General features: G+C 38.4%; 1 protein-coding gene across 1 annotated transcript in view; it reads left to right on the top strand.

Annotated features, from left to right (window-relative positions):
* The window catches only part of LOC110173763 (cadherin-22), a 202,901-nt gene that overhangs the window by 173,820 nt on the left and 15,736 nt on the right, over window positions 1-13,345 (top strand). The window contains exons 10-11 of the mRNA XM_020939773.2: window positions 3,561-3,710; window positions 4,968-5,069. Of these exons, the coding sequence (XP_020795432.2) occupies window positions 3,561-3,710; window positions 4,968-5,069 (252 nt within the window). The remainder of the gene's footprint in view (window positions 1-3,560; window positions 3,711-4,967; window positions 5,070-13,345) is intronic.

Below are 13,345 nucleotides of genomic sequence, written 5' to 3'. Positions count from 1 at the left end.
TGTGTTTGGAGTTATTGTTGTATGTTAAGCTCTTTGGTCAACTGTGGTGGTTTTTAAAAGTCCCATTTTATGCAATTTTTTGATGTGTTATAATGTTTCTTCATCAAAAACATACCTTGAGTTGTGTTTTGTTTCATTCACACATGTTTAACGCACAAACCCTGCATATTTAAGCTGTGTCCATCTCTCAAACAGAAAAAAAAAAACACTCAGTTCCACCTTGTGATGTCATGTGGTAATACAGGAAGTGCTCCACTGTGTTTTTAAAGTCCATATATCTTCACTGGAAGCGTTTGGATGATGATTTCAGATCTGGAATTGCTCATCTCTACTGAACAAATGGAATAAAGAAGCTGATAACTTGAAAACTACCACTGCATGACATCACTTGGTGGAACAGAGCATTGTGGGCTTCAGAGATGTAGACAGACTAATAAACCAGCATCACTGAAACTTGTGTGAATGAAACAAAACACAACTCCAAGTATGTTTACATTATAACATGGCTTAAATCTCACAAGAGTCAATTTTGTGTGATATCGGACCTTTGAACGTGCTATACTGCTACACAAATACATTTAACTTGATATATTATAAGCAAATTTAAGAATGAACTACCACAGAAGTCATGTTAGCGTCCAAAAAAGTCAAAAGGGACATTGTCACTGCTGAATTGTCCCCGTATATGAGCAGTAATATGAAGATTGTGGTCCGTGTGCCAGGGCAGCCACACACAGACAGGCTAACAGTGATATATGTTCGGTGAGATGGATTACTTGGTTCTCTCCGCACAAGTCTCCTCAGCTATCCCAAGTCTATTTGTCAAAGTCCTCTTTCCGGTTCTTGACTTACATCTGTCTTTTGGAGGACTCGTAGATACGCAGTGCTTAAGTATAATTCCTATCACTCACACTCATATGTCCCCTTGTTTTCTACACTGGATTTAAAGATTATGATAAACAGTAGTGGAACGTAACAAATTTAAATAATAATTAATAATAAATAATTCAATTTAAATAATTACGCCTTATTTGACACCAGTCTCTTGCTATTTTTGCTACTTATTTAGAATTTATTATTACCATTTCTCTTTTGTTATTATAATATATTGTGATGTGTGAGCTACTGTGTGCAAGTAATTTCCCTTGTGGACTAATAAAAGTTTCTAGTGTCTAAGTCTTAATTTAGTAAATTACTGTAGTTAAGTGAAACATTTTATGTATCCGTACTTTACTTAAGTACGTTTTTACATTGGATACTGTTTTACTTTTACTTCACTACTTTTGAGAACAGGTATCATTACAGCTGAGTATTTTATTATTATTATTATTATTATTTGAGACCAACTGAAAAGGCTGAGAAGTTTATTTTTATCAAGTTCATAGTCTGAGAAAAATAAAATATATAAATCATAAAAAACAGCGAGAAAAAAAAAACTAAGGAATTGATTCAGATATTTCTATTGAACAAATCTTTATCAAAATCTCTACATTTGAAGCTTTATTAGCTCTTAAAATTTGCATGAAATACTTTAACTTTTTACTATTTAAGTACATTTTTAGGCAGGTACTTTAATGCTTTTACTTAAGAAGATTTTTCATGTATGTCTTGAGTATTTTTGCTCCAGTATCTGTACTTTTACTCAAAGGTGCACTTGTGTAACTTTGTTGTTTGGGTCCATCACATGGATATGTCTATGGATATGTCTTTGCTCTGCCTGGAATGTTCCACAGTATGACATTAAACAGCGCTACCTTACATTTATTCAGTTGTAGGTGGTTGTTTTATAGCTCAAAAATGCCTCAAAAAACAAACATTCTGACCACGATCAGGGTTGCCTTCCACAGACTTGCCCTGTAAGTTGGTTTGGTCTCTATGAAGATAGAAAGGTTTAATGCAAAGAAATATTATCTCCATGGAGAACAAGCATTTGAATGCACCTTTAAGTAACAAGAAGATAAATTACTTGGTTTTCTCCGCACAAGTCTCCTCAGCTAACCCAAGTCTATTTGTCAAAGTCTTCTTTCCGGTTCTTGACTTACATCTGTCTTTTCGAGGACTCGTAGATACGCAGTGGTTAAGTATAATTCTCATCACTCACACTCCTACATCCCCTTGTTTTCTACACTGGATTTAAAGATATGATAAGTAGCAAAAGTTTAAAAAATACATAAAAATACCTGACAAAAATAATTCAACTTGAGGCTCTTTCTGACAGCCTTGACACCGCTGGTTGCCCTGGAACTGTGTTTGATAGTGGATTATCCATCTCAACTGAAGCAAAAAATATGTGATTTATTTATCTTTCAACTCTGCTCCAACAGTAGCAGGAGTATTTTTAAATCACAAGGAGAGCACATGTTGAGAAAAGGGGGGCTGTTTTGACAGACAGGAAAGCTATGATTGTTACAAAGCATGTAAATAGGTTGTAAAAAGTAATTTTACAAGTGGCACTGACTTTGATGTAACACATTCAGCGCTGATGTTTAGAACCTGGCAGTTGAAGATGTCTCTAATTTAGACAAGATGCCTCACTTGTCATACTATAAGTTCTTATGGGTGCAAGGGAAGGTTTCACATTTGCTTCGAAGGACTTGAATAAGAGACAAAGATTGCCCACAAGCCACTATTAAAAGACTAATTCATTTTACTTTTTCTTTTACTGTGCCAAATATGGTAAATATTTTCTTTTTTATCACTTACAGTGATTTTTATTGGGGTTAAAGCACATATTGTTCAATCAATTTCATTATTAGGCCCGAGCCTTGGACAAAGTCCCAGCGAGGGACTAATTTAAAACGAGTCTGGAGTGCAAAAACTGCAAAAATCAAGTAGTAAACAAGCCCGGACACACCAGTGACCAGTATCAAAAATGTGCTCGATGCACTCTAATTTTGAGTGAAGTTCCCCCAAAAAATTTATGAAAGAGGATTCAGCAGCAAACTTTGATTTTCATAGGGCCTATGGGAGCCTGACCCAGAAAAAAAAACTAACCTCAACCTAAAAATCTGAAACCCAGTACAAAAAATAGAACAGAACAGAAAAGTCAGGACATGAAAAAATTATATTATGGAACCGCCCAAAACCCAACAGGAAGTCAGCTATATTAGATCAAACCCAGGAATAATAAACGCCCACATCGGCACTTAGGACATCTCCTCAAACAGTTTTCATCACAAACACTCTGGCCCACCTTGTGGTGTCACGTGGTAATACAGGAAGTGCTCTGCTGTGTTGTTAAACTCCATACATTTTCACTAGAATCATTTGGATAATTTCAACTCTGGAATTGCCAACCTCTACTGAACTAAAGGTAAAAGCCAGTAGTCAGTTCTTAACTTGGAAACTACCACTTCATGATATCACAAGGTGGAACAGAGCATTCTGAGCTTTGAAGATGTAGAAGAGACCAGTAATGCAGGCAGGGTGAATGAAACTCCCGACTTCAGAGATGGTTTTGAGAATGTAGCAGCATTCTAACATGTGTTAAAACTCACAAAAGTCAATCTTGCGTAATATATGACCTTTAACCTTTCACTTCTTGCCTGTCCCCTCTCTAGATAACAGCGCTGGGATCCGTACGAAACGCACGGGCTTCAATCGTCACGAGCAGAACGTGTACATCCTGCACATCCTGGTCGTGGACTCAGGCCCACCATCACTGAGCTCCACTGGGACACTGACCATCCACGTGTGCGGATGTGACCCAGGTGAGAGCCACTATTATCTGCATTATCGTCACTGTCACCTTCTGGGTCAGCAGTGAGGAACAGGGAAAGGTCAGATGTGCGGGGCTACGAGGGGGTCAGTGAACGCCTCGTGTAGGGGGCCTCACCGCGGGGGGATTAGTGCGATTATGATTAATATGAGCGGAGTGAGTCAAGGGTTAGTCATGTGGCATTTGAGGTCTATGTGGTGAAGTGGAGAGTAATTGTGTTGAAGCGTTGGGTATGACAGAAAGCTTTTTAGACCTTTAACTTTTTTTTTTTTTTTTTTTTTATAAGACATATTGTGCTTGTGTCTGGGTGCTCTCTGCAACACATTTAAAAGTGTTTTAATGTCTAATAATCAGGAAGTGTGTGTTAGCATGCTGGTTGTTGTTAGCATCACAACTGTTGCGGTGTTCTTTACTCCATGTTGTTGCCTCAAAACTGCAACTGTTTGCTGATAACGCTGACAAGAATGTCTGGGTAATCCCCTTCAGGCAGATATAAGGCAGTGTCCACCAGGAATCTGAGCAGAACTGAAGCAGCGGCTTGGATGAGCTGTGAAACGTCTTTGATCAAAAAATTTTATCTAGTTGACAGGCTTGAATTTCTATTTTGCAACTCAGAAAAATGCCCACATCATTTCTTAAAAATAAATACATTAAAATGATGGGCAATTATCCCTTCAAGTCTCAGACTGGTTAGGATTAAATGGTTTCAGAAAGATGTAAAGTCTAGATTTGGAAAAAATATATAAGAGCAAGCCTCACCCTGAGCGACCTGCTCTACTTCTGTAGCATAAAAACAAACTTTCATAATGCTGCAGACTTCTCAATACTCAGCACTCTTTAACACTGTGTCCTCGGCCTACAGCTTCTCAGCATGGTGAGCTAAAGACATCTGGAGGTTTTATGTCAAAGATTTTGTAGATTGTTTTGTCTGATTTTGCTTTTAAATCAGCCCTAAAAACTGATATTCACATTATAGTAGTTAGTTGCCCTGATTCTGCAGCATGGGCAATAGAAATAAATAAATAAAAGTTACAAAATAAATAAATAAATAAAATACATAAATAAATATATGCACATCTTTTTCTTAAAACGTACACCGCAATTTAATTTTTAACAGAATTTGGGTAAACTTAATATTGGTAGTATGTTGAAGCCGTAAGTAAAAGGGATCCGCTTCTTCTCAAAGTGTTTCATTAAGTATCTCTTAATTAATACAATTCTTTTTCTTTTTTTTTTGTTTGTTTCACAGAGGGAGCCATTCAGTCATGCAACGCCACAGCGTACGCGATGAGTGCGGCTCTGAGCCCGGGGGCCCTGATAGCTCTTCTGGTGTGCATACTCATCCTCATAGGTAAGCACATGGAGCCACTGGCCTGTACACGACTCTATATTGATGGATGAACGAGAGGGTGAACGTATGGGCCGTATGCTATGATGGATGGCTCGGACGGAGGGATAAGCACAATTCATCAGTATTGCTTTTTTTTCCCGGGGTCACAGCGAAGTTCAACTGCACCATCAGGACCTCCTCAGGCGTTAGGTTCAATAGGGGGATGTGTAGTGTTAGAAGAGGAGACTGATGGCTGCTCCAGGGACGGCTGACCTCAAGCCCTCCAGATATAGATACATGCTCCGTACAACCATGCGTGTTTTGCTAAGTGGGTATTTGGACTGGGAAATGGAACAGGAATTGGAAGAAAAATAAGAAAGATAAATACATACACACACACACGCACACAATACAGTACAGCTCAATACAATGCTATAATAATGATTAATTTAATATAATGTAGTCTATTTACAGGGTTTAGAAAGTAGAAGGTTGATCCATAATTAAAAGAAACAAATTCATATTTATCTTTAATTTGTAATTTTATTAATAATTACACAAATTAAACAAATTTAGCTTTTTTTTCTTGTCTCAATATAAGTAAAGTTTAAAACTTCTCATTATGTGCTAACTAGTCCATAAAGAGCCACTCATTTTGTATTTAAGTTGTAACACACTAGATTAGGGGTGTAACGGTTCACAAAAATCACGGTTCAGTACGTATCTCAGTTTTGAGGTCATGGTTCAGTTCATTTTCGGTTCAGTATGGGAGCGAATTGCAAAAGCATTTGTGTGTTTATTAAACCAACAATTTGTTTTAACATTATATAAGCAGGAAAATAAAGTAAATGCAAAGTGCTGCTTAGTAATACCAATAAGTTAAATAAAATATTCTCAAATAAGCCATAAAAGCATGAAATTAAATAAATAAAATCCTTGTAAACAGCGAACAAAACTTTTCTAAAAGTAAAGCGCAGCACTAACAGTTCCAGCATGAAATTTTACTCAGTCTTCATATTTTTGGCCCAAAAAAAACAACTTGTCCACATTCTCTGCAGTAAGTGCAGATATGCTGGCAGTTACAACGTCCCCAGTGGTTGAAAATATCCTTTCACGATGGACAGAGGTCGCGGGTATAGGGTATAGAGGAGTAGCAGAGATTCCGTGCCGGCGAAAGATGAAAGTGAGGACTGCGGCGCGACAACCGTAGTTTTTTTTTTGTGAGAATTCCTGTGGTTTGGAGGAACATAATCAAGGCGGGGTGCAATTGTTGTCAAGGCAGCTGCCCTAACTATAAAGCACTGCAAGAAACACTGCCACCCCAATCACAGACAAGTTCCCTTATGAATATTAAAGAGCCGAGCCTTCTGTGTAGCTGCACATGTAGTTGTGGAAAGTAAACACACAAAAACTGCACAAATTCACTTGTGCACAGCCTTGCACCTTACACCCTTACTATAGATTAATTTAAAACTAAAAAAATCGAATCAACAATTTCAATTAATGGAAAAAAAAACACAAAAAACGCACACACACACACACATCAAAATTTATTTTCACTCTAGCCACAGTGTACTTCCCTGGTAGATTTAAAAGTGCACTATATAACTATGGGGGGGGGGTCTATCAGCTGCTTGTTTCTATGGATATATCACTGCTGTGCTTGGAATGTTTCACAGTACGACATTAAACAGTTCTACCTTACATTTATTGAATTACAGTTGGTTTTATGGCCCAGATATGAGCCTCTCCACAGATCTGACATGCAACGTGGTCTGAATGAAGCTGGAAACATTTAATACCATACTGTGAAACATTCTAGACAAAGCAATAACATCTCATCTCCATGTAGAAAAGCATTTCGATGGACCCTCCACCAGAAAAGTTACACGATGCACCTTTAACAACAGTGGAAAGATGTTTTGCTTAAACTAGCTGCGGGGACGTTGCCACACTTTATGAATGACACTAACCCAGTACTTGCGAACGCAGATTGGAGCAGAACTGAATGGGGCAGAAGTGGGGCGAGGGTTAGCAAGGAGCACGCAGCTAAAAACGCCAGCTCAGCGCTCCCCTAGAACAGCACGCTTTAAATAGACAAGGCGTTCTAGACATCTACACACACACACAGACACACACACACAGGTACTGTATGCATCTTCTCCGGGAGCCGCGAGCTTCACTATTGTCACATTTGAAAATTTTATGAGTTGGCTTTTCCACGGTAGGGTCCCAGTGCAACGACAGCAGTAAAGGACAATAGCGGTGTACTTTGTCTCCCCTCCGTGTTGGTACATACTTGACACCAGCCCGCTCGAGTGTGATGGATGAGCTGACACTTGAGGCTATCTATTTCTTCTAAGAGGTTTTCTAATGACTGTTGTTAAAACACGATGTCCATTAACCCCGCTGTGTACTGGACGGCATTTCAGAAGCACGGCATTATTTATTCATAGTTGTTTTAAAAGCCTCTGCAAATATGTTATTAAGAAATCTGAGGCAACTTCAATAGATAGAAAAACATGTGGTAAGTTTTGGCCCTGGATGAGATGTTCAAAGGCGTGCGCAAGTCTCATTCCTTTTATAGAAAGTTGAAAGGCTACTTATATGTTGTGAATGTGTTCAGTTCTGAATTATACCTACAGGATTTGTGTTAGAGAATATTATAACTGTTGGAACAAGTTTGCTTCGTATTAAATCAATGGGAGCATAAACTAGCCGTCTATTCAAATCAGATTTCTAAAGTGTACTGTAGATACATTTTCTATCAGGTATTTATGAATGTAATTATTTTTTTTTTGTCTGTAAAAGCCTTTCAGAGCAGAGTCCTGGACCATGGGTACCTGTGCTGTTGTAGTTGCTGAAATGGGCAGGTTTTAACGTTCTTTAATTTTACGAGCGGGTATGCGGGCGGGTAGTGATTGACACTTTGGGTCCGGGTCACCTGGTGATCTGGTGAGTCCTAGAAGTCCTGGTTAATGTCCTGATGTCCTGTTAAGTCCTAGTCCTGTCCAGCTTAAATGTTTAGTCACAGTCCTGGTTAGTCCCCAGTCCTGTGTCCAGTCCTGGTCCAGTCCTGTAGTCCTGTCCAGTCCTGGTAGTCCTGGTAGTCCAGTCCTCAGCGGTTGCGGCGTTTATATATTTATGCTAATGACACTGGTTTTGTCCTGGTTTAGACCTGGTTAAGTCTTGGTTTAGTCCTGGTTTAGTTAGGGCTGGGCGATATGGATCAAAAAATATATCTCGATATATTTTGCTATATCATCGATATACGATATATATCTCGATATATGTACAAGAAAAAATAACCCCCTAAAATTGAAAACTGCAAAAACAAATATGCCAAATTCCACAAGGTCTTTTTTTTTTATTGAAGTGTAAGAGGTCGGCAGTTCATATAGGAACATTTAAGATTACAAAAAACCCTAATTACATAAATAATAATTTAACTGTAAAATAAAAGAAATAATACATATTTCCTTCTTTTCATTCATAAATAAAACAACTCAACACAAGCTCATCTTTGTATTAACTCTGTTATCCAGACCAGAACCAGAACCATGAGCTCCTTTAGCAGAAGAAGCTCAGAAGGTTCCTTATTTTAACAGATCCATGTTATTATCCAGCAGTAAGGAGCTCTGAGGTTTCCCACAATCCACTGCAGATCAAACCCAACGATTCCAAACACTGTTGTACAAGTGACACTGCAGCAGATTATTTATTAAAATCTTCTGCATAAATAAACTTTACATTGCTAAACTTTACAATATATAAAGCATAACGACTCTAGAGCCACATCAGCCCGTTTGCGCACGTGTTTACATTTTACAGAAACGAAACTTAAGTGCATGGCTAATTTGCATAAACAGCGCACTCCACGTGCCGCTCATGCGGTTTAGCTTCTTTCGGGCTAAAGGACGAGACTCGGTGGAATGTGAGGATGTGCTGCTGATGGCCTTGAAGCTTTTCACTGGCACCAACTTTCTGTGTTCACGGCGACAGTGAGGAGTGAAGGAGACAAGAGCGCGCAAAGTCAGGGAGGCGGGGGCGAGCGGAGGCGACGAGAGAGAAGATAAACAAGCGAAGCGGCGAAATCAAAATGGAATATAAACATTATATCTATATATACGATATGTCAGAATTCATATCGAGTTTAAAAAATATCTCGATATATTTAAAATATCGATATATCGCCCACCCCTAGGTTTAGTCCTGATGTAGTCCTGGTAGTCCAGTCCTGGTTTCGTCCTGACGATCAGCTCAGCGGTTGCAGCGTGTATATATTTATGCTAATGACACTGGTTTAGTCCTGGTTTAGTCCTGGTTCAGTCCTGGTGTAGTCCTGGCGATCAGCTCAGTGGTTGCGGCGTTTATATATTTATGCTAATGACACTGGTTTAGTCCTGGTTTAGTCCTAGTGCAGTCCTGGTGTAGTCCTGACAATCAGCTCTGTGATTGTGGCGTGTATATATTTCTAATCCGCTAATGACACGGAGTAAGTTCAGTCCTGGTTTAGTCCTGGACTATTGGGCTGTCGGTCCAGTGGGCTGAAACCAGTTTATCACGGACATGGGCAGGTAAAAGAGTGGAATCTCGACAGGTCCTGGAGGGTGTGGATTTAACTTTGATGTAATCACGGGTTAATGGGCAGGTGCTTAAGTTAGGTTAGGTTGCTTTTTTGTACGCATTTGTTTTGCAGATTTGAGAGGCAGGTCCCACAGTTCACATTTCATTCATCCACATTATGTACAATAAACACGTATAAAAAGCACAATTACAAAATAAAATGTTACAGTTACGGGTTTCCAAAAATGGACCCATGCAGGACTTTGTTTCAGATTGGCTGAGGATTGTGCCAAAGACAACAAGACAGTGGAATGCGACGCCAAACTTGAGATGTTTTAGAGGCTCAAACTTTTTTTGTTTATTATGTATTATCCTGTATAATTTGTATTTATGTAACAGTTAAATATTTCATTTTGCGTAACATGGGTAACTCCAGATTTGCACAAAAGCGAGACCATTTGAAGTAGCATGTACTAGTGGACATTTGTCCACACTTCTCTCTTCTCTTGTCCACTCTACCTGTCGACTAAAAGTTCACATAGACCATAAAAAGTCAAGGGCCACCACAACAGTTTTTGCTACTTATTATTAAATTATTATTATTATTAAAGAAAATTATTTCTTTTTTCCCATTCTGTCCTGATTTTTAGAATGAATGCTGTTTTTCCAACAAAAATTACAGAACATATATATAGGCGATCATACTATTCAAGGATATTATTTGCACTAGCCAATATCGAGAGTAGGGATGGGCATTCGATGAAATTTTCTTAATCGATCGTCGGAAGAATTAACGATCGATTATCGATTAATCATTAACGTTTTTATATTAAAATGATCATCATTATTATTACTATCTGCACTACTAATCTGCATAAATAAATTCAACTTTACGACATATAAACCGTAACGACTCTAGAGCCACATCAGTCCGTTTGACATTATAATGTGTTTAATTCAGTTTTGCGCAACTCTCACAGAAACTAAATTTAAAACCGCATCTCTAATTTGCATAAACTCAGCGAAGATAAAACTACAGCTCTTGTGTCGCTGATGCGGTCAATTTCTGTTGGATTAAAAGACATGATTCAGTGGAATACAGGTTAGTGTGACCATATTTACGTTTGTCAAAACCACAACCACCTCCCACCGTACGGGGGGAGGGAGGTGGGTCCTTGTCATCGACATTGCGCGACTCTCACCTGGTAAAGCTTTTTCCCACTGGACACCGAAACATATGTTCCTGCTTTGTACACTGTGAACATAGCCTCCCACTTGTCCCGAACGCAACGGAAAGCGTGGAATTTCTTGTACAAATCATCGTTAAATACACATTTGTGCTTCGGTACGTTGCAGACTGACCGAATGTTTGTGTCTCGCTCCTTCTGAGAGCAGAGAGACACATGTACGGACCCCTGTTTGGTGACGCTACGCACAGCAACCTACATTCGGTTTGTCGATTAAAATTAACGTAATCGATGAAATTCTTAATGATCAATTATCGATTAATCGATTAATCATGCCCATCCCTAATCGAGAGCAAAATAATCATAGTTTCAGCATAAAATTACAATTAAAAAAGTTAAAATTCTGCTTTTGAATTCAGGATTCAGCATAAGACCATTGATTTTACTCTCTGTTGTACTCTCTTTTACGCTCTGAATAAAGTTCTAACAGCCCACAGTCCCACTACACACACTATTACCTACTGATGTTGCGATAGCCTTTTGGAGCCATTTTATTCAATACCAGACTTCCCCTTTAAAACCAGAATGAATAACCCATGTTTGGATCTCTTTCCTCCATTGAAAGCCTGATAGTCAGTTGGAGAATACATTATACATGGTGCGGTGCATATTTTTAAAGGCATGAGTGAGTAGCGGGGAATCTGAGTGACTGCTTCTGATGGAAAATGGGTAGAATACTCCATCAAAGCGACGGAGGACAGGTTCAGATTTGGAGAGGGTTTGGTGGAGATGGAGAGGCTGAAATGAGCCACGTGAGCTTCTGGATCACAACTATTATGTGGCGTGAACAGCAAATACAGAGGGTGAATGCGGGCAGCCTTGTCTAGTGGAGCAGGCAATACTGGCAGAAGCATGTTTCCTCCTCACTTAATCATGGAGGAGACATGTAGGGATTTTCCATCAGATCCTGTTTCTGCCTTCTATAAATTTATAAATAAAAATAAAATAAAGTGAAATAATTTTTTCTCAAGCAGAAATGTAGTGTAAAAGCAGGTCAAAATGAAACTACTGTGCGTTGTCTGCATCTATATATTGGTGTTTTTTCAGATGTGATAATGGCGTACTCCCAACTTTTTCTATACTTTGCAATGAAATATCCAAAAGGTAAATTCACAAATATTTAACTTGATGATTTCTACTAGCGACTAGACCCAAGAACTATTAGCAATCGCATGTGTAGATAAGTGGCTGACCAAATCAAGTCTCTTACTGAACACTAAAAAAAACTGTCTGCATGCTGTTTTTGAAACGTTAATCAAAATCTTGTTTAAATGTGTTGCTGAGGGGAGACTCCGGTTTGTGAATGAAGTCAAGTTCTTTCCATTCATGTTACCTTGGACTCCACTTTAACTTTGAAAAAACATATCAAAAATTCTTAATTTTAATATTCACAACTTCATACAAATTAGATCATCATTGCCAGAAAATGTAGTTTAAATGTTTCTCCACAGCATGATTTTTTCTCACATTGAATGTTGCATTACTAACTAGTCACTGACAAGCATGACAACCTTAAAAGCAATAGAATCACTTTTTTAAAAGGCTTTAAAAATATTTGACAGGAAATCTTTATCTTTTTATCATTATCTCATATTTCAGAAATATAATATCTTAAGTTTGGGAAATTTTAGAAAATTTAAACTAGCCTGCTCGGTATATAAGGTCTTAAATGGACTCACTCCACCAGCTCTGGGTTAGTTCATTATGCCCAAATCCAGTACTAGTGGTCGGGTAACAAGAGCCTGTACCAGAAGTGACATGTGCAATACCTTATAGACGCACAAGATTCAGTCAAAAGGTTTTGTCAGTCAAGGGTACAGAAATCTGAACAACATTCCAGCTGCAATGAGAGACTCTACCACATTCAGTACCTTTAAAACCAATCTGAAACGATGGCTTAAGAGAAACCAGATTTGTGATCACTAATCAGTGTTGGGGAGTAACGGATTACATGTACCTGAGTTACGTAATCAGAGTACAAATTATGAGTAACTGTATTCGGTTACAGTTACTGTTTCAGTTAGTGGTAATTGGATTACAGTTACTTTGTTGAAATAAATGGATTACACGGCGGTATTTTCCTGTTTTCCTGTTTTCACGTTTTGGGCTATATCCCCCTTTTTTTTTTTCGGTAATTCCACTTATTGCCGGAAACTAAACCAGGTCTAAACTAGATCTAAACCAGGTCTAATCCAGGACTAAACCAGGACTAAACTAGATCTAAACCAGGTCTAAACCAGGTCTAAACCAAGACTAAAACAGGTCTAAACCAGGACTAAAACAGGACTAAAACAAGATTTAACAGGACTAAATCATGCTGCGTGGACGTGTCTATTCTTTTGGGCCCGGTCAAGCAGAAGTATACAGGAAGGCCAAAAATTCAAGTTAATGCATCTGATATAAAAATGTATTCAACAGATACATATGTACTCTAGTTTATGAAACTGTTTACCTTTTTTCTGTACCATTTTCGGTTCTAAAGTT

The sequence above is a fragment of the Boleophthalmus pectinirostris genome, unplaced genomic scaffold (assembly GCF_026225935.1).
Source record: "Boleophthalmus pectinirostris isolate CB_2022bp ecotype Guang Dong unplaced genomic scaffold, ASM2622593v1 HiC_scaffold_3, whole genome shotgun sequence".
Taxonomy (NCBI): Eukaryota; Metazoa; Chordata; class Actinopteri; order Gobiiformes; family Gobiidae; genus Boleophthalmus; species Boleophthalmus pectinirostris.
This window is presented reverse-complemented; position numbering and strand designations above follow the sequence as displayed.